At 38.8% G+C, this 22,856-nt stretch overlaps 1 protein-coding gene across 3 annotated transcripts in view; it reads right to left on the bottom strand.

The window, feature by feature from the left end:
* Positions 1 to 22,856, bottom strand: part of PDE1C (phosphodiesterase 1C) — a 263,538-nt gene that overhangs the window by 95,733 nt on the left and 144,949 nt on the right. For all 3 annotated transcript variants that reach the window (XM_087947859.1, XM_087947860.1, XM_087947861.1), the window contains exons 3-6: positions 13,766 to 13,937; positions 9,181 to 9,294; positions 7,685 to 7,867; positions 3,445 to 3,511 (exon numbers count right to left, since the gene is read on the bottom strand). In XM_087947859.1, coding sequence (XP_087803985.1) covers positions 3,445 to 3,511; positions 7,685 to 7,867; positions 9,181 to 9,294; positions 13,766 to 13,937 — 536 coding nt within the window. The remainder of the gene's footprint in view (positions 1 to 3,444; positions 3,512 to 7,684; positions 7,868 to 9,180; positions 9,295 to 13,765; positions 13,938 to 22,856) is intronic.

Below are 22,856 nucleotides of genomic sequence, written 5' to 3' on the forward strand. Positions count from 1 at the left end.
TTCAGATTAGCTGAGCTCATGCTGAGTCTCTTTAAAGTTTAAACAGTTTGAGGCATCTATTTGTAAAGTGTTCTTGGGAAATTATTTTTGAACAGATGTCATGATTGTCAGTTTTGGAATAAGGGTGTACAACATTTAATATTGCTGTGTTCAGATTTGATTGATCTCATTTAGAACAGACATAAAAATAAATGTACTGCTGTAATCACAGTCCTAATTTCAAAGGTTCCAAGATTTTTATACAGAGATAAACCTGGGCCTAGTGGAAAAGACTCAAGTCAGAAAAAAGGTCACATGCACATCTATTTCTCTCCAAAATCTAGATAGAATTTTTAAAATATGATCCATTAATTATATTATTTTCTTGCCTTTTCTCCAAGAAGCCATTTTCTTTACTTTAAAACACCTCTGTGGGGTTAAAGTACAAGAAAAAGCAGCAAAACATTGCTGGCTTATCCTCTACAACTTACCATTTTTTCTTTTCTTTTTAATGAGAGCACAAATCAATCAATTTAAACATTGGAACCCTTGAAGTAGCTAGACCTCCATTAGAAGAACTCTAATGGAAATATCTGAAAATTGATATCATTTTGACCTTTGTCATTTATTTTGCACCTAGCCATAGATAATGAACCTACATGTCCATAATAATGCTCAAAATATTTAAAATTTCATATTGGAATCTTCTGATGCTATCTTCAGGCACTACTGCAAATTACTTCCTATTTCCCCAAAGTATTCTTGTTATGAACTAATAAAAAACTATTTAATAAAACTTATCAACCGCATGATAAGCAGGCTTGTAATCCTGCACCTTTGATTGGCCCATGGATAGCGAACAGGGATTGGTCCTTATGGAGCAGCCTGATTGGCTATTAGTTGGACATCTCCCATTGGGCAAAAGTTAAGCATTTGGACACAAGTCATTGGTTAACGGGTCAGCAGCCAGCTCTATAAAAGAGCTGCTGCTGCCCAAGGTTTTCACACTCTGTTCCTAATCCTTAATAAAGAGTTGAAGTTCACTAGTTCTCTGACTCGTCTCCGTTCCTTGCACTCATGCTCAGAATATAACAATTCTAATTGTAGAAAACAAGATGACTAAATTTCATACATACATATGTATGATTTGGCTCCAGCTGTAAAAGAAGACAAAAGGGCAATTCTTCCTAGGATGTTTGTAAACTGTAAAGTTGTATCAGCCTAAGAAGAATATTTTGATAGGCACTTAATTTCTGACCAATATTTGCAAAGAAATAATGTGTTTTGGGTAAGGGCATGTATGCACATATATACACACTTTATGAGGTCAACCAGACTCAAAAGATAAAGCAAGAATTTCAAGTCTGGTACAAGGATGTTATTTAATGATCACAAAAATATTTGCATTCAATTTCAGAAGAATGTTGGCAGTTCAGCTTCCAGAGCAATAAGGAGGCAATATGAAGACTCAAAATCTGTGATCTTCTAATTTACCACATTAATATTTGAAATGATAAGAACAATGAGTTTACTGTCTGGAAACCAAATTCATTTATTTATGTTTATATTTTCTAGTCTGCTTTTCACTGATAAAACAATTCCACTACAGTGGAGTTTAATTTATTTACCATGAAATTAGTTCATTTCTAACTGAGACAAATAGACAAAAATGAAAGATTTCACAGGAAAGTTATTTTCAATTAACAGAAAAAATTTCTCTAAGGAGCAGTAGTATTTTATAATAGTAAGGAGAATTTACCTCCAACTGGATAAGTGCAATTCTATTAATATGGGTCACACTAATATTTCTTCATATGGATACTTAAATGGGATTTAAACCAAAATCAGTTACAAATAGCAATAGCACTTAGCAATAACACTTAGACTTGTATACCACTTCACAGTGCTTCACAGCCCACTTTAAAAGTTTACAGAGTCAGCAATTGCCTGTAACAATCTGGGTCCTCATTTTACCAACCTCAGAAGGATAGAAGGCTGAGTCAACCTTGAGCCAGTGAGACCCGAACTGCCAAACTGCTGGCAGCCAGTGATCAACAGAAATAGCCTACAGTCAGGGGTGGGATTCAAATTTTTTAACAACCGGTTCTGTGGGTGTGGCTTAGGTGTTGGGCATGGCTTGGTGGTCATGTTATTGGCTGGGTGTGGCCAACTCAATATCACTCACATCAAGGCATGTATCTCTTTGCTTGGCCTCTCATGACTGTGGGGATGCTGCAACAGTCGTAAGTGTGAAAAATGGTCATGAGTCACTTTTTTCAGTGCCATTGTAACTTTGAATGGTCACTCCACACAAGCAAAGTACCAGCAAAGGAGGGGAAAAAAACTCCAGAAATTCCTGAGATAGGAAGTCTAGTCCTGCCAAGAATGTAATAAGGGTTAACGGAGAGGCAATTTCTGCAAGGAACACCAGAATGTTTCCTTCCTGCCTTACAGGATTAGGCCAGTAATTTCTTTTAACAACCAGTTCTCCGAACTGCTTAGAATGTTAACAACCGGTTCTAGCGAATAGGTGTGAACTGGTAGAATCCCACCCCTGCCTACAGTACTACATTCTAACCACTGTGCCACCGCAGCTCTTATTCCTAAAGCCATGTGATTTTTAGACCTACTAGTTACAGTGAATTCAGGTCATTATGTAAAATTTCATTTTATTCTGCTTCAAATAGACATGAAGTCTACATCTGAGTTTTCAATAAGGGTTTTTCTTAATTTGTTAGGATCAACACAAGATTTAAAGGATTGCTCCATGAAAATCCTTCGTGTACAAAGTCACTGACAAACAAAGCTGACCAATGATATCAGCCATAGGAATGATGCATTATAATTTTAATGTCCTTATGTACAGTAGAAAGAATGTACTTAATGAGGGATTTAGGCCTGATCCACATTTATTAATGTCAATAGCTGTGTTCTGGAACAGCAGTTGAATGGAAATTCATCCACTCCCTTGGCTAACTCAAATAATAGTTTATACCTCCATGTAAATGTCTCATGTGCATAGAAAATTTAGTTCATTTTGAGAAGAAAGAAGTACTAAAATGATGTAATCGCATGTGAAAAAAAATCCACTTACACAGGAGATCAGGTTGATTGCAAATTGATGTATGGTGTTCCTTCACTACATAAAACAGTACTTCATCATAATTTGTTAAGATAACTTAACAAAGATATGTACAAGAAGGAGGGGAAAAGTGATAAAACATACATATTGATGTAAACTCTGCCTCTTATATACAAAACAAGTACAATAAGACAGCTTGTACTGAGAGCAACAATGACATTTCTTATTTTAAGCAATATCAGAGTTGTTCATATTTGTTTCTTTAAGCAGATTTCATTTAATATGAAAACAAAATTTAGAGAAAACAAAATATATACTACAGAAACAAAATCAATACTATAATATTTTAATAATTTATAATAAAAACTATTCATTGATATTACCTTTAGTGCTGTGATTACAGCTGGGGGATAGCTAAGTCCAACCATATTGGATGTACGCCTGTACATTCTATCATGATAAAAAATAATGTATGAGAAGTGTAAGAAATGAAAATTAGAGCATACCTAAATTCTTAATGGTGGATATGACTTATCCAAGTAAAACAATTTATCTTTGTTTATTTGCTCTTTTTTCATACATTTTATAAAAGATTTTGATTATAATAGTAAATGTAAACTATACTCAGAAAAAGAAATAATTAAAAAATTCAAAAACAAAGAAAAGAAAAGGGAGAAAAGAAAAAGAAGAAAGTAAGTGAAGGGGGAAAAAGAAGTAACTTCCAATCTTCATCACACGTAAAGATAAATGTAATTTCTCTTCACCCATAAAAAAGTTACAAATATCTCTTCTTCCCATAACCTAACCCTGATCTATATGCATGTTCATCACGTTTCACACAAATATAACCAGGGGTGGGATTCTTCCGGTTCTGTCCGGTTCTATAGAACCCCTTGTTAACTTTCTAAGCAGTTCGGAGAACCGGTAGTTAGAAGCAATCTCCTTTTGTTTTTTTCCACCCTTATTACATTCTTGCCAGTACGCCTAGACTTCCTGTCTCCGGAGCTTCTGAGGCTTGGCTTTCTTAAAGGGGAAGGGTTGTTTTAAGATTTTTACACTGCTGTTGGGAGGAAATACTTCCCTGGACAATCAGCACTTTGAAGAAATACTTGAATAATGAAGCAAAGCTTTTAGTGACAGGGAACCAAGATGAGTGACATTCAGCAAGGCTTCTTGGCTAACTAGAAAGAGTGATATTCAAACATGAATTTACATACCTTTTCTGAGTTTTGGTCTAAAACTGGTTTTTGGTGAAGGTTAATTCTGCTTGGAGACGTTTAATCCTGTGATGGGATAATTTTTCCTATTGAGCATCAACAAGCAACAGCTACTGTTGTGATTTAATTATTTGTATTGTGTTTGAATTTTTTCCTGCCTCAGGGTTTCTTTTTCTATCTGGGGAGGGGGTCTTCCATCACTATTTTAGTACTATCTGGCACTGTCCTTTTAGGGTATACTTCCAAGAAGCAGGAGGCAAGATTGGCACTGACTTTTTTTTTTTTACTGCCTTCCTGGGGAGCATGTGATCTTTCCTTAAATCTGGATGATTTCCTTAGGATATCTTGTGAGGTGAGTGAGACCAGCTGGTATCTTTAAGTGATGAAAATGGATCTAAGGATTGCTTTTCCTGGGTGTGCTTTTTCTGGAGAGCTTAAATGACCTCTCTGCTAAAGGATTTCACTTTATGATCAAGAGTTGGCTGCTTGATAGTTATCACTGCATTTTAACTATTTTCATTCCTCAAGGTGCTCTGACACCCTGCCTGATTTGTAACTCCAGCTTGCAGGTATTTTTAATCTAATAATTGGTATTTAGCTTTTTGCAAGCAAAGAAGTTTTTTGTATTTTTGTACAGGTAATCCTTGACTTACAACAGTTCATTTAGTGACCATTCAAAGTTACAATGGCACTGAAAAAAAGTGACTTATGACCATTTTTCACATTTATGACCATTGCAGCATCCCCACTGTCATGAGAGGCCAAGCGAGGAGAAGTGCCCCTTGACATGAGTGATGTCGAGTTGGCCACGTCCACCCAGTCACATGACCATCAAGCCACACCCATCAACTAAGCCACACACACAGAACTGGTTGTTAAAAAAACTGAATCCCACCCCTGCATGGGATCCTTCATTAACTCTGGCAAGTCATTGATATATAAACTAAATAATAATGAGGCCAGGATACACCCTTGCCTTATCCCTTTATTTGTGTGAATCCTATTAGTCAGAGCTCCTTAAACCCCATACCGCACCCTCAAACAGGTACTTGTATAAAGGGCTTTAATCAAAACCAGCACTCTACATTCTATTTTAAGAGATGTCCATTTACTCCATATTACTTCTCGTAATATCAAATGCTGCTGTGAGCTCTATAAAACAGCAAACAGGGGTCTCCTCTTATAGGAGGAGCAATAGTTGGCAATTAGCTGGTTCAAGACAAAGGTTTTCAATTGTAGATCAGCTTTGTCTAAAACCTGCTTGTTCTTCTGTGAGGATATGGTCTTCCTCTTCCCATATTTCAATTCTATTCAAAAGGAACCTAGCGTATATTTTTGCTACAATGTCAATCAGACTGATCGGCCTATAATTACTAGGATACTTTTTATTCTCTTTTTTATATATGGAAACAACTATTGCCATCTTCCACCCATCTGGTATATGGCAGGTGTTACTTATATGTGTAAAAAGACCTGTCAATCGGGAAATTTCTTAAATAATTATGCTGGTAAAAAATCCTCACCTGTGGCTTTATTGCACTTTAAGCTTTTAATGATGGATTGTATCTCCTTTTAATGATGGATTGTATCCGGGGTGGGCTGCTACTCGTTCACCACGGTTTGGGTGAACCAGTAGCTAATTTTATGGCCATTTTATGTCCGGTTCAGCAAACTGGCAAATCCTACCCCTGGCTGGCCCCGTCCACCCCACCCTGCCCCTCCCAGGAGTCCCCACATGGCCCATTTTGGATGCCAGGTAAGTGGAGGCTTGGGGAGGGTGAAAAATGGGCCTCCTGGAGGCACTAGAAGGCCAGAAATGGGCCCATTTCTGGCCTCCAGAGGGCCTCTGGAGCCTGGGGAGACTGTTTTTGCCCTCCTGGAGGCTCAAGGAAAGCCTCTGGAGCCTGGGGAGGGTGAAAACACCTCCTCTGCCATGGTGCAGGAGGCTAACTAGGCCATGCCTGCTATGGCCACACCCATCCAGCAACCAGGCAGAGAACAGGTTGCTAAAATTTTTGAAGCCCACCCCTGATTGTATCTCCTTTAATGATGGATTGTATCTCCTTCTGGTGGCCAAGGGGGAGGAGTTCTAGGGTTTACTAAATCACTGTTTAAAGACAGTTTCTCTATAGGTTCTGTGGAAGGAAACAAATATTGATAATAATTCTCCAAGTCCTCAGCAGAGATTAATATATCAAATGCAAATCTCCATTCCTTTAGGACATTTGTTACAGAGTGCCAAAATATTACTGCGTTATAAGTTTTGGTATCCAGATTGAGTTCTGACCAGATTGAAATGTCAAAACTATTTTCTTTAATCTTATGAGTTTTTTGTATTTTCTTCTTATATGCAACATCTCAGTTTGTATATGAGTGGTAGGACTCCTCTAAACAAGCCTTCAATTTCTTTTTCAACAACCAGCATTCAAAATTAGTGAGATCTACCACTTGAAAAATTTTGGCAGGGGGTTTAGTTATTAGATGTTTCTTCAGCATATTGCAGAAATTAAAGGATGCTTTGGAGCCTGATAACCCATCGGTTGTAGATGACTGGATTTTTCTAGCCTAATTAACAGTATTTTCTCTTTTAAGATTGTCTAATATTGCATTTGTATCAACTTTAGCTTTTCTCCCTTTTTAAGTAAGGTCTAATCTGAAGAAGAATTCTAGATAACTTGAAAATGTGTACATTATTTTATGACATTTTATAGAATAGAATAGAATTCTTTATCAGCCAAGTGTGATTGGACACACAAGGAATTTGTCTTGATGCAAACATTATTGGTCCTAACAAAGTGAATTTTGGATTTCTTTGCCCCATGAATCAAAACAGCTATATTTGCTTTCTAGCTCTCACCCATTTAAAAAAAGATTATTAGTCGATAATTCTTTTTTCGTTTTCCAAAGTCAGACAATGGATTGGATTCAAGTTTATACCAACAATGGCTCATTTAATAAAATAATTGAGAATCACTTCTTAAATCTTTAAATAAGCTTGTATTTTAATCCAATTTATTATAATAGTTTCAATATATATGTATGTGGCAATGATATGTGGCAATGGCTTTGTTCATGGTTATTTATCTTTGTAGATCATCAGAGAGACAACCAGTTTGGTGTAGTAATCAAGGCATAAGGCTAGGACCTGGGAGACCATGAATTCTAGGTCCACTTTAGGCATGAAGCCAGTTGGGTGACCTTAGGGCAGTCTCTCTTTCTTGACCCTAGGATTTAGACAATGGTAAAAAACTTCTGAAATCTTGCTAAGAAAATGGCAAGGACTTTTTCAGAAAATCGCCATCAGTGAACAGTGACATGAAGGCACTAATTATCATCAAAATGTTAAAAAATGTCAAATAGCCTTTATTCAAGATTAAATCTACAGTCTCTGTCCACTGCCTTTTACCTCTCAACAAATATTCCAGCTTGAACTGCATGAACAATGCTTCTGAATCGCGGCTTTTCTTCACTTCTTCTTAGCATCATACCCATCTGTCGGGTGAAAGTAGAAGCCAGCCAGTCCCGTACCTCTGAAGGCACCGAGTCAGACTCAATATCACTAAGCTCATCTTCTGTGTCCAAGAGGTGCCTGAAAAGGACAGAGGAAAAATTATATTAAGGAATATTCTTCCAATTGTCAGACATGTCAAACCCATATATAAATCTATTGGTTAGTGAGTTTAGAACTTTATTTTATTCTATTTCATTCTGCAGAAGAGGTTTTGTCTGGTGAACAACACTACCAAAATACAAAGTACCTTATTTTTAGAATACACAATAATCATATACTGCACATTATCTTTTTAGGGTTATTCATGATTAAAATTGCAATGTATCCAGGACTCAACTTAGGATATTTTCAAATGCTAGCAGTTCAGCCAAAATGCTTGTCTGATGTGTTTTCCATTCTTTTGCCATTTTTAAAACTCAAGATAAGTTATTCTATGGTAGAGCAATTTCCACAGATTAAAAAGAAGGCAAAAGAAAATCCATAAAAACCCATGCTTATTAGTAGTAACTTTTCAATTCTTTTACAATTCTTCCAACCTTTCTATAACAGCAGATTTTAACACTGAACTGGAATGTCTATGGAGATCAGGGGTGGGATTCTACCAGTTCGCACCTATTCGCTAGAACTGGTTGTTAACATTCTAAGCAGTTTGGAGAACCGGTTGTTAGAAGAAATTACTGGCCTAATCCTGTAAGGAAGGCAGGAAGGAAACAGAAACTTCTTACAGAAACTGCCTCTCTGTTAACCCTTATTACATTCTTGGCAGGACTAGACTTCCTGTCTCTGGAACTTCTCCAGAGTTTTTTTTTCCACTCCTTTGCTGGTACTTTGCTTGTGTGGAGTGACCATTCAAAGTTACAATAGCACTGAAAAAAGTGACTTCCAAACCGGAAGTCCTATGTGCAAGGACTCTTTATAGTTAATCATGGAGTATAAGTTGAATGGTATTTTTATATATAAAAATTAAAGGAGGCTAAGTTGTTAGGCAAATGTTTAAATAATTCTGAACTAAATGCCTTCTTTGTGCCTCTATATAGAAAAAAATCATTTCAGCCTTGTGCTTTGTAGTCAGGTAGATAAGTTTTAATTTATGTCTTATTAACATATAATTTCCATCTCACAAAAAAATGAGAATAACTGCAGCTATATAAGAGAAATTGTTTGATGGAAACTTGGTGAAAGACTACTGGAATAATGGTAACATTTTCATCTCTTAAGATAACATATTTACTGATTATTCGTCCTATTTCTAGGAATATAGACATGTACTTTTTAAACTTTATTAAAAGAAAAATAATTTTTATATGTATGTAATAAGCCCTATAGCCTAAATATATTATTAAGTATTGAATTAAAAACAAAGCATAAATATAGTGAAATAATTATCTCACCTAGTATCATCAATATATACAGATTCCAACACAGTAGCAGCATATTCTAGGTTCTTTTTTAGGTCAACAACAGAAGCCTCTCCTCTTTCCAGTTGTTTTACCAAAGATCGTAATCTGTGAGAAGAAAACAAGAATTTGATTCATAATATGCCCCATAACATTCTTAACTTCTTAATAACACAGTCATAACTGTATTATATGCAATACAGTTGTGTCCCTGCAATCCTAGCACACAAAAAACATAAAAGATGATATCTAAATTATCATAGCAAACCTACTGATATTGTCTAGATCAGGAGCGTCAAACTCATGTTGTCACAATGGCATCACATGACTTTTTTCCTCTTCACTAAACCAGGTGTGGGCATGGCCAGGTCCTCATGCATCCAGCCCACGGGCCAGAAAGTTGACTGCCCTGGTCTAGATTAATTAATACCACTCTAGTAGAAGGTTCATTTTCATAAAATATGGCTTATAGTGTAATTTAGAATGTGCAGCAGAGCCAGTTCTGACCATTTCTGGTGGACCAGTAGCAGAAATTTTGAATGGTTCAGAAAACTGCCAAATAAAACCTATAGCTGTCCTCACCCCGCCATACCCCACCCCTTCCAGAAGTCCTCACGTGCCCCATTTTGGCTCCCACGTAAGTGCAACTAGGCCCAAAATGGGGCATGGGAGGGTAAAGATTTTTGTAGTGTCCCCTTACAGTATTAATACAGTCACATAATTTACATATCACAAAGCATCATAACTATGAAATGGAAGATTAGGCAATATACTGAGTTGGAGCAAGCATTAAAATTAAGATTATTTCCCTCTCAGCCATTTTATCTTCCCCAAGATATGTAATAAGACAATGAGCAGTTGTCTGATGGTAATGATCCCAAGAGGCACTCTGGTTTGAAGGAAGACCTATCAGTCACTGATTCCAATAATCAATGGATTGTTTCTTTCCCTCCTCTCCAAGGTCTTCTACAGAAGAATTGTTTTTGGAGGGTCATTATAAGCAAAATGCCACATCTTTAAAAAGAATAAACTAGAAATGGGACTTCATAGAGAGTTTTGAGTCAGAACAAAAAGGATTAAATTCATCAGCTTTACTTCAGATAAATGAAAAGCTGTCCTGAATCCATACTCTATTTCAGGCTTTATACATACCAAAAAATACAACTATGAGCATTTTCCAGTAAAACAATTGTAAATTCTTACTCTTTCTAATCCCCAATCAATGTGCTATAATCTGAGAAGTTATACTGACATTCAAATACTAAATACTAATTGGATTATTGTATGGTTTAAGAACTCTGAGTAGAAAGAGGGATAATCCAAAATATTTTACTGAAGCGCCCTGTACATCCTCTTAAAAAGAATTTTTCACAAATCATATGTGAATGTTTTTAAAGATACTAAAATATCAATTTAAAATATTGTAATTATTTGATCTATCAGATAAATCTGCAGCTTTGTATATTGATACATCCAATGGGTCACTTTGCAATTCCAAAACTGGGCAATGTCTATCATACCAATAATGCTCATGATTTTATGTTCTATTTCTTTTCTTGTCTCATTTTCAGTTCACATATGCAATAGAAAACTGAAGATGCAACACCTGTTTCTCAAACTGAAGGCATATCTATTTTGCATCCAGTACAGATTTTGCTTCCAGAAAATGTGATGAATTTTTCCTATTTAATAATTGAGGTAACACCTAACAGAAGAATCTTCATCTAAACAGGTCATTATCAGAATAAATTCCCAACAACATTTATTAATTGCTTTATTATGTTTCTTTTTTTCCCCACCACTCTAAGTTTCACTTCACATCTTTTGCATATTTACTTAGAAATGGGTTCTTCTCTGTTCAGGTAACCTTCTTTCCTTATTTATTCATTAAAAGAGCTTGAATGGCTATCTATCTCATTATAATCCAAGATAGTTCATTACAGCCTATAATAACCAAAACACCTCTCTTACCCAGCATCCTGATTTGACCTCATTCTAGTCCAAAGCTAGGGAGAACCACTTGGAAAGATCAAATGTCAGAGAAAATTGATTAGTCTTAGTCAATTGACTAAGAATATGCAAAGTACAAGAAGATGAAACTGGTCCTTCTCTCTTTAACTGGGAAGAACATCCTTTCTTCAAACTCCCAAAAGTTCTTCCCTGGAGTTTTTTGTTCAACAGGCCTAGTTATTATTTGGATGAGAAACTTCCAAATAACACCAGGTTTGTAGAAATTGGTAACATTTCAGAAGAAGCAGTGGAAAAATACAGTTAGTAAGTTGCATGGGAAAATTATGTTTTTCTTAATCTCAAGTGTTCTACCAGAGCTCTGGGAATTTGATAATTCTGCACAGTGTCATAGCTGTTCCTAACACTGCATTCTTCTGGACAGAAAGCTCTTACATCATTCATTGGATCTGTTGGAGCCAATGTCCCAGTTTAGAAATTGCAGCTCCTGCCACCACTTTTCCTGGGGTGGAAACATTGTGAGAAGGTTCTGGGTCTTCACACTGGCAGCCTCCATGTTTTCCTTTGGCCAACTCACTAAATCATCAGGGTATCTGATGATTGGTAGGCCATATGTATTGATGGTGTGGATCATGTTCTTCCCATTGAATTGGCTCATCAGAACCTGTCTTATCATTTGATGGTACTTGGATGTTGTTTTTTCCTTGCCTCTCCATCATGATTTCCATGTGGCTGTAGAATACCAACATTCTTGCATCTGGTCTGCTATATGGTCCAGTGGTTCCACCTTATTAGTCTTAACTACCTTCCCTCTCTTGACTACCATTCAGCCGGATCTCTGCAATCTGAATGATAGCCCAATGTTCTCACTAGATCCAGGTGTTGGCTACATATCCAGTTGTTCTTCCAGGTCTTCGGATGCGTGTGCAGTTAATCTATCTCAAACTAGCAGGGTACCTGTGCTTCGCTAAAAAACTATGTGATCGGGCAAGTTTTTAAGGAGGAAAATAAGAGGGGGGGGGGGAATTGTGCCTCTGCCTATCAGCGTCCATTGGTATTCATGTGACTAGCATCCTGTCAGTGTGTGAGAGAGTTCGGGGCTGTTTGGAAACTGAAACAGTATTTGCTGTGTGAGCAAGAAGGAGACAGCAAGCAGCCTGGGTATGGCTTAGCTCAACTGCAATTGGAAGGTATTTCTTTTCAGGTGGGGAGGGGTAGTAGAACTCCTTAGCATCAGAGTGCGTTAATAATAATATAGGAAATAGTAATGGTCTGATGGTCATTTCGAAAAATCCTTTGTTAGTGAGCACCTAGAAGCCAAGAGGAACATACGTGCCAAATTTCAACTTTGTAGTCTTTACAGTTCTGAAGATTTCATGATGATGCGTGAGTTAGGCTTTTAGATATATAGATTCCACAATGGATGTCCTTCTCGTTGTCATCATCACCAACAAAGTATATCTGGAGAAATGAAGGCTGCTGATAAGGCCCCGCCATCATACTCCCTATCCTGTGGTAGACCTGCCTCTGCACTTTGAATGTTGGCATAAAATTTCCCTCCTTCACCTCTCTGGTTCCAAAAAATGTCATTTGGAATTATCTGTTGTACTTCCAGATAACAGAAAGAAAGTGCTTTGCCATTGGATGTTGGTGGGTAAGAAGGCTGTGTAAGGGTTCAGGGTAGGCTGAAGGGGAGGGAGCCACTGCAGCACATCCCGGGACTCTCATTCTGCCACTTTAGAGCACGGCACAAGGCACAAAGTAACCGAGGTCTGAGATCAACAACTTTTCCCCTGGAATAATGAATCTGAGGTTCATATTGGAAACCAGAGAAATACGTATTAGTCCAAGGCATTGATCTCATTTGTGACTGATTAACGTAGGGATTATTCGATTATACTTTTTTACAGCCTGTCTACTGACTTGTGGATGAGTTTGACGATACTTGTGTGCAGCTTCCCTTACTTGTGTTTTCCTAATCGCATCTGTAAATCTTTTTCTGCAGTTTTTGCCTCTTTTCCGTTTAACTGGTGTTACAGTAGAAGGAACAGATTTGTCTGAACTTCAGGCTCCTTGCTGTCTCCTTCTTGCTCACACAGCAAATACTGTTTCAGTTTCCAAACAGCCCTGAACTCTCTCACACACTGACAGGATGCTAGCCAGATGAATACCAATGGATGCTGGTAGGCAGAAGCACAATTGTCTCCCCTTATTTTCCTCCCCAAAAACTTGCCAAATCACATAGTTTCATAGCGAAGCATGGGTACCCTGCTAGTATTAGATATTTCTGAGCCAGAAATAAGCTAGTGATAAAAAAGAAAAGGCCAGGAAAAACATAACAAATTTGACAATATGCTTTTAAAATTGCATTGAGATCATCAGAGTTCAGAATACTCTCATTTCTTTCTGAATATTCTTACTTGATTGCTTATTTTTTCCTTCAACAAAGCTGTTAAATTTAATACCTTCATAATGGTTTTGAATAAAGTTACTCTGTTACCTACATAACACTTTCTGAAAGATTGTAGACAGCAACCTCTACTACTCTGGTTATCCCAGAAAGTTAGGCAATTCCATGATAAGATAAGTACATCTGTATTATCCACCAAACCTGAATGAAGTTTTCACTAATGCTTCTGGACTTTCCACTGGGGGCAGCTCATCTGCTAAGATTTCCTCAGGAGGCCTTGGATCATGGACGATCATTGGTTTCTGTTTCTCCTTGAAGTTTCCTGTAAGCCCACCAATAATGGTATTCCACAGGTAATTCTGAGATTTTGATCCTGGATAGATAAAAGAGAAAACAAAACAAATGTTAATAATATAACATCATTTCTGGAGCCAAAGACAGCTAGTAAAATTAGCTGGATTGATCAGCAGACTTAACCAGATGAATATATTAACCTGTTTTTGGAATTCATGCACTGCAGTAAAGCTTCCATTTCTACAACTTGTGAAGCTACAAAAAAAACCTAATTAAAACTAATTATGGAATGCTGTGCAAATACAGCTAATGTCTCTAACAACCATTCTATCTGCTTTCAGTTTCATTATGAGGTTAAAAGAGAGGACTTCATCAAAGTCTATAATTCCGTCTTGTGGACCTCTAGATATTGCTGTCCTTCAACTCACACTAGCTTCTGTCTATATTGATCACAGATGACAGCAGGAATTTATCAGGGGTGCACAACTTCTTTGTGATTGGAAGTCAAACATTTCTTTAAAAAGGAAACAAAAATGGGGAATTGGCTTCATATCCATCCAGAATATGGCTGAGGGCATTATGACATCAGAAAGAGAAACCATAATTTTGTCTCTTTTCTATTTTGGAAGGATTGAGGCTTTAAAATAACATTTTTAAATATATTTCCTTATACAATAGGTTGAGCGAAAATCTTTCAACAGCATTACAAGCTCTTTAAACTAAGGATACATATTTTTTTAAATATATTTTTATGCAAACATATGAAGACGTTGTGCATTTAAATCAATCAAATTATAGCCAGGAAAAACATGACAAAGTACACTTTTAAAATGACAGTCCCCTTTGACAGATTCACTAGCAAATGTTTTTTTCAAGAAAACTATAATTTAGACATTTTAATTGTGCTTTAAATATGGGAAATGTAACTGCCTACTCTTTCAGGAATAATATGTCCAATGTCTGAGATCATTCCACTTTTTAAATGAGAAAAATGACTTTTCACTGTTACAAATACAAGTCAGTCATTTTGGCTTGAGGAAACACCAAGGGGTCTTGCAATGGGCATGAATCGGAAATAAACATATGGCAGCTGAGATTTTTCACTACCATCCAAATTCACCTTCTGAATAACAGAGTTGGAAGGGATCTTTTATTTATTTATTTGATTTGTCAATTGCTTACAAGATAATAGGTATAAGTATAAACATAGTTATGAATACATGGATACATATAAGAAAATAAAAGAAAAAATAGGACAGGGACGGTAGGCACTTTGGTGCGCTTATGCACACCCCCTACAAATCTCTTAGGAAAGGGTAATGTAGACAATAGTAGACAGTCTAAGGTTAAAGTTTTTGGGGTTTGGGGAAGAAACCACAGAGTCAGGTAGAGTATTCCAGACATTGACCACTCTGTTGATGAAGTTGTATTTCCTGCAATCAAGTTTGGTGCGATTAACCTTGACTTTGTATCTATTGTTTGCTCTTGTGTTGTTATGGTTGAAGCTGAAGTATTCATTGACAGGTAGGACATTGCAATGTGTAATTTTATATCCTATACTTAGATCGGACCGAAGGCGGTGTAGTTCTAGTTTTCTAGGTCTAGAATTTCAAGTCTGGTGGCAAATGATATTCTGCAATGAGTAGAGGAGTGGAGAACTCTTCTTGTAAAATATTTCTGGACTTTCTCTACTGTATTAATATCATTATTAATCAGATATGTAATGTGGGTTCCAGACTGGTGAGCTATATTCAAGTATTGGTCTAGCAAATGTTTTGTATGCTCTAGTTAGTAGTGTGATATTACCAGAGAAAAAGCTACATAGGATTAGGTTAACAACTCTTAATGCCTTTTTGGCTATGTAGTTACAGTGGGCTCTAGCACTTAGATCATTAGAGATGAATACTCCAAGGTCCTTGATAGAGTTTGGATCATCAACAAGATCTTGACTATTCAGCTTGTATTTTATTTTCTGTTTTTGTTTTTTTTTGCCAATATGTAAGACAGAGCATTTATTTGTTGAGATTTGAAGTTTCCATTTGTTTGACCATTCTGATACAGTCAAGATCTTTTTGAAGGGTAGCAGAATTATCTGTGGTGTTGAATAGCTTTACATCATCAGCAAAGAGAACGCAATTGCTCTTTATATGATCACAGAGGTCATTTATGTAGAGTATGAAGAGAGTTTGTCCTAGAACACTGCCTTGAGGGACACCACTGTTGATAGGTACAGAATTTGATAGGATGTTTCCAATTTTGACCATTTGTTGTCTGTTTGACAGGAATGCTTTTATCTAGTTATGCAGGTGTCCAGAGATACCATAAGATTTAATTTTAATAGTAGTTTGTCGTGTACTAGTGAATCAAAGGCTTTTACAGAAGTCTATGTAGATTGTGTCTATTGTTTTGCCCTGATCGAGTTGTGTAGTCCATATGTTTTTGCAGTGTAAGAGTTGCAGATTACAGGATAGTTTTTTTTCTGACACCAAATTGTTTATTAGAGAGTAGGTTGTTTGTCTCTAAGTGGTGGATAATGGATTGGTTAATAATTGATTCCATGACTTTACAGGTGACGCAGCATAAGGAGATTGGTCTGTAATTTTCAACTTGGCTGGGGTCTCCCTTTTTGAAAATGGGGATGACCGTGGCTAATGACCATAGGTTTGGCAACGAGTTGGTCCTGAAAGATTTTTCAAAGATTAAGCTTAGAGGTTTGGCTATGGCAGCGGATAGCTTTTTTAAAAAGTAGGCACATATTCCGTCCGGTCCAATAGATAGAGATGGTTTTAGATTGCATAGTACTTTTTCAACATTGTCTTCTGTAAAATTATTATTTAAAAGATCATTGTAGTTATCTGTGGTTCGACTAGGAAATACTGGGCATCTTGTAGGTCATCTAGTCCAACTCCCCCATCCCACCCTCCTACAACATTTCTGACAGTCCAGTCTGTTCTTAAAAGCTTCCAGTGATGAAGCTCCCACAACTTCTGAAGGCAATCTGTTCCATTGGTTGACTGTTCTCACTGTCAGAAAATTTCTTCTTATTTCTAAGTTAACTCTCTTCTTGATTAGTTTCCATCCATTATTCCTTGTCTGTCCATGGAAAATAGATTGACCCTCTCCCCTCTGTCCTCTGTCAGAGGACCCTCTCCTCTGACAACCCCTCAAGTTTTGGAACACTGTTCCTTCTCTTCACTAAACTAGCCATGCCCTATTCCTGTAACTGTTCTTCATATGTTTTAGCCTCCAGTCCCGTAATCATCTTTGTTGCTCTTCTCTGCACTCTTTCTAGAGTCCCAACATATTTTTTATAGTGTGGTGACCAAAACTGGATGCAGTACTATAGGTGTGGTCTTACTAAGGCTTTATAGAGTAGTATTAGTACCTCACTTGATTTTGATTGAATCCCACTTTTAATGCTATTTAGGATTGCATTGGCTTTTTTGGATGCTGAGGCACACTGATGACTTTAACAGGTTGTCCACTAAAACTTCAGGATCCCTCGCACAGTTACTGCTATTAAACCTGGTTTCTCCCAATCTGTATGTGCACTTTTGGTTTTTCTTGCCTAAGTGTAAGACTTTACTTTTCTGTACATTCAATTTCATTTTGTTAGTTAGGGCCTAATGTCCAAGTCTATCAATATCCATCTGGACTTTGTGCCTATCATCTAGGGCAGTGATGGCTAACCTTTTCAGCACCAAGTGCCCATGCATGCGAGCGCATCTCCAAAATGAAATATGTGTGCCCTCCCAACCCCCACACATGCCCCCTACACATGCACGGTAGAGATCCAAAGACTAGCTGGCCAGTGGGAGGTACGCACACATGCATGGTGGAGCTGAGTTGGGGTGATGGCTCACGTGCTCCCCTGAGTTGGGGTGATGGCTCAGAGAGGGTATTTGTATACAGCCCACACACAGAATAGAATACAATGAACAGTGGATTCCTGCCTTGATACTTCAGAAATTCAAAAGAAGCCCACAACACTTTGAAATGAGACTGGATAGAGAGATGACTCTCTGAATGAGGTTTTATATCAGAGAATAAAAATTAAAAAGTATAATTTGGCATATTCTATTCATGTTCATTGATATGATGTGTGACCCACACTGTTTATACTCTATATAAATGACCTTTGCGATCATCTTATAAGCAATTGCGTCAATGGTGGGATTCAATTTTTTTTACTACTGGTTCTGTGGGCATGGCTTATTTGGTGGGTATGGCTTGGTGGTCATGTGACTGGGTGGGCGTGCTTGATGGTCATGTGACTGGTGGACATGCTTGGTGGTCATGTGACTTGGTGGGTGTGGCCAATTCAATGTCACTCACAAGGGTGCCTTGCCTTGCCCCTCCCCTCCCAGCCAATAACTCAATAAAAATGTTGTTCACCTTTTTTTGACTTTATTATCTACATACTACAGATGTACTTTCATGGACCACTGAAAGGAAGAAATGGCTCACATGCATTGCCCAAGAGTGTGATAGGCAATAGGCTTTTAAGGGGCTGCCAGGAAGAAGGGGGGGCAATGTATTTTCCAAAGGCAAATTGGAACACAAATAAGAAGCAATGGATGGAAACTGAACAAAGAGAGAAGCAACCTAAAACTAAGGAAAAACTTCCTGACAGTGAAAACAATTAACCAGTGGAATTGCTTGCCACCAGAAGTTCTGGGTGCTCCAACACTGAAAGTTTTTAAGAAAAGACTGGACAGCCATTTCTCTGAAATGGTATAGGGTTCCCCCAAGGTCCCTTCTAATGTTATTCTGACACCATTCCCAGGACCTCTAGTCAGATTTTGGCATCCTCAGAGTTTTCCTGCCTGAGCAGGGGGTTGGACTAGAACAAGGGTCGCCAATCTTTTAGACCTCAGGGACCACCAAACTCATAATTTTAGATCCCAGGGACCACTAACCGGTTCTGTGGGCATGGCCTAATTTGTGGGTGTGGCTTGGTGGTCATGTGACTGGCTGTATGTAAATATTATAAATATGTATATAAATATTGAATTTTTTATACAAAAAGAGCAACTTTTACCCAAAATCAGGCAAAGCAGGCAGATTGAGTTGCTCACAGAATCACAGATTCATTCAGAGATCTATCTATCTGCCATTGGCTAGCTCAGTCTGTCACATAAAATTTGCTTGCAAGCAAACTCACAAAATTAACTCACAACACACCATGCATGTAAATATTGATTTTTTTTATTTAAAAAAAGAGCAACTTTTACCCAAAATCGGGCAAAGCAGGCAGATTGAGTTGCTCACAGAATCATTCAGTGATCTATCTATCTGCCATCGGCTAGCTCAGTCTCTCAAATTTGCTTGCCGTGAATCTGCACTGAATTTGCTTGGAAGCAAACCTTCAGTCCTAAGGGAAATTTGGCTGTGCTGAGCCAAAGAACTAAAGACTAGCTAGAAAGCAAGAAATCCAACCATTTCCTGCTTCCTAGCTAATCTAAATCTCCCAGCACAGCCGAACAGATGATGGCCGGAAAAAGGAAAAATAGCAATTTAGCAGGCAAGTTTACCGGGTAAGGAGTGAGTAGGCGGGGAGGGTTCCCGCGGGCCATGTGGGCGGCGCAGCCTTGTGTTTCTGCGCAGCCTGGATTAATTGCTTTTGGGGGGTGCTTTTGTGGGTGAGATTTCTCTGCGGCCCACCAAAATTTTCTCACGGCCCACCAGTGGGCCGCGGCCCACCGGTTGGCAACTGCTGGACTAGAAGACCTCCATAGTCCCTTTCAACTCTGTTAAACACATGTGTATTTATGCTCTGGACTATAGACAACCCTGAAAAATACATGGGCAAAAGAAAGGCAGTAAATCATTCTAGGTGTAGGAACAGTGTAAAATATTAATATATGATAAATAATGGAACAATTAAAAATAATAGCACAGAGTTTTCTCTCTCTCTTTCCCCCTTCCTTCCTATTTCTTTTTCTTTCTTTCTTTCTATTTCGTTTTTTCTTTCTTTCTTTCTCTCTCTCTTTCTATTTCATTTTATCTTTCTTTCTTGCTCTTTCTTTATTCTTTCTTTCTTTCTTTCTTCCTATTTCTTTTTCTTTCTTTCTCTTTCTTTCTCTTTCTCTTTATTTCTTTCTCTTCCTTCCTTTCTTTCTTGCTCTTTTTTTCTTGTCTCTCTCTCACACACACAAATACACACACCACACACACACTGTCTCCTTTACTTCCTATTTCTCTTTCTTCCTTTCTCTTTCTTTCTTCCTCTTTCTTTCCTTGTCTCTTTCTTTCTTTTCATTCTCTCTCTCTCTCTCTCTCTCTCTCTCACACACACACACACACACACACACACACACACACCACTCTCTCTCTCTCATGACACACACACACCTTGTCTGGGATGAATTGATCTGGCGAGCTCCAGAATAGCGGGCAGTGGGAGAACAAAGAAAGCAAGCAGCCCCGGGACATCCACCTGACCTCCCTTTCGAGGCACTGCGGGTGCCAGCGGGGGCGGCAGGTGGAGGCAGTGGAGCAGCTATGGGAAGCAGCCCCAGGGGTTCCGGCCCTCCCTTTTGGGGCACTTCCGCCACCCTCGCTTCCCACAGGTGATGAAAGGAAGCAGGCAGCGGCAGAGGTGGCAGGCAGCAGCTGGGGATGGCGGGGAGGGTAAAGCACTGGTGGTGACAGCGGATGGCAAGTGAAGGTGGAGGTGGCAGGCAGAGGCAGGCAGAGACAGCGGGCAGTGGTGGAGGCAGAGTCGGGGCTACTGGAAGCAGCTCTCCCTTTCAGAGCACCTTTGCCGCCGCTTGCTTCTCCTGGATGATAAAAGAAAGCAAACGGCCATGGTGGCAGTATTCCAGGAGGGCAGGGAGGGTGGATGTACTGGGGCTGCTGCACATGGGCACCTCCACTGCCCCTCTCATCCCCAGCACAGCAGAGATCCCCCCAAGGGCCAGCTGCCCACCCACTTGCCAGGCCGGGCCGGAAGCAGTGCGTTCCCCCAGGAAAAGGAAGAAAGTGAGCGGCACTGCTGCTACAGGGAGCAGGAGGGCAGGTGGATGTCCCAGGGCTACACATGCAGTGCTTTCTTCCTTCTCCCAGGAGACAAAAGGAAGAAAGCCAGTGGCCATGGCACTGCTGCTCCAGGAGCCCTGTCCTGGTGCTGCTGCAAATTGCACCCAGCATGTGCAGCCCCAGGACATCTGCCCGCCCTCTCAATCCCATTAGGCAAGCCTGGGGATGGGGGGTATGGTGGGGGAGGCCCTTCAAGGTCTGGGGATGGTGGGGAAGGCCTGTCAAGGTCTGGGGACAGTGGGGGGAGGGCAGACAAGCTCCAGGGCCAGTGGGGCAGGCCCAGCAAGGTCCAGAGATGGTTGGGGAGGCCTGACAAGTTCTGGGGACAGTGGGGGAGGCCCACAAAGGTCTGGGGATGGTGGGGGAGGCACAGAAATGGGTACAAATAATTGGGGACAATAGGACAGGGATGGTAAGCATGATTGGATGCTTATGTATGGCCTTTACATACTTCTTAGGAAAGGGGTGAGGTCAATATTGGTTAGTTTGAGGGAAAAGGAGTGTGGGTTTGGTATGTGACAGCAGAGTCAGATAATGCGTTTCACTCTGTTGCTGAAATCGTACTTTCTGCAATCAAGTTTGGAGTGGTGTACATTAAGTTTATATCTGTTGTGTGCTCTTATATTGTTGCGGTTGAAGGTGAAAAAGTCATTGATTGGTAGTACATTAAAGCAGATTATTTTATAAACTATGCTTAAGTGAAATGGCTTAGTTCTAGGTTGTCCAAATTCAAAATCTCAAGCCTGGTAGTGTAGGCTATTCTGTTGCGAACAGGGAGGTGTAGTACTCTTGTGAAATACTTCTGAATATGCTCAATTGCATTAATGCCCAATATACAGTGCGGATTCCAGACAGCCGAGCTGTATTCAGGTACTGGTCCAGCAAAGGTTATGTATGCCCTAGTTAGTAATTCAATATTACCAGAGGAGAAACTTTTTAAGATTAATTTACAACTCTTGAAGCTTTTTTGGCAATGCTGTTGCACTTAGGTCATTAGATATGAGTACTCCAAGGTCCTTGACAGAGTGAAGGTCATCAACAAGGTCATATCCACCTAGATTGTATTTGATGTACTTTTTTTTAAACCAATGTGTGGGACAGAGCATTTGGAGTTGCTAATTGTTTGACCATTCAGACACATAATCGAGGTCACTTTGAAGGACAGTAACATGTGGTGTTGAATAGTTTTATGTCATCACTGAGGAAGATGCAGTTGCTTATAAGGTGATCGCAAAGGTCATTTATATAGAGTATAAAGAGAGTGGATCCTAGAACGGTGCCTTGGGGGACATTGTTGTTGACTGGTGCAGGGTTTGATAGGGTGTTTCCTATTTTTACTATTTGTTGACTATTTGACAGGAATGCAGTAATTCACTTATGAAGGGATCCGGAAATGCCATAAGAGTTTAGTTTTAACAGTAGTTTGTCATGTATCACTGAGTCGAAATTTTTGCAGAAGTCTATGTAAATTGCATCTATTGATTTACCCTGGTCAAGTAGTCCATATGTTTTTGTAGTGTAGGAGTTGCAGATTGCAGGACAATTTTTTCCTGAAATCAAATAGTTTTTTGGAGAGTAGGTTGTTTGAGAGTAGGTGGAGGGTAATGCATTGGTTGATGATTGATTCCATGACTTTGCATGAGATGCAACACAGTGAGATTGGTCTGTAATTTTCAACCAGGCTGGGGTCGCCTTTTTTGAAGATAGGGATGACAGTTGCTAAGGACCATAGATTCGGTAAGGAGCTGGTTCTGAATGATATCTCATATATTATGCTTAAGGATTTTGCTATGACAGTGGATAGCTTTTTTAAGAAGTATGCACATAAGCATCAGGGCCAATAAGGGATGGTTTTGGTAATGTAGTGCCTTTTCTATATTATCTTATAGTAATATACTATTACTATATCATTTGGTCCTTTTAGGGGTGGGATGGTTCTTGAGTCTTTAAGTTTGGT

Source organism: Notechis scutatus, chromosome Z (assembly GCF_049901735.1).
Source record: "Notechis scutatus isolate UNSWTSFEM ecotype Mainland chromosome Z, rNotScu1.2, whole genome shotgun sequence".
Taxonomy (NCBI): Eukaryota; Metazoa; Chordata; class Lepidosauria; order Squamata; family Elapidae; genus Notechis; species Notechis scutatus.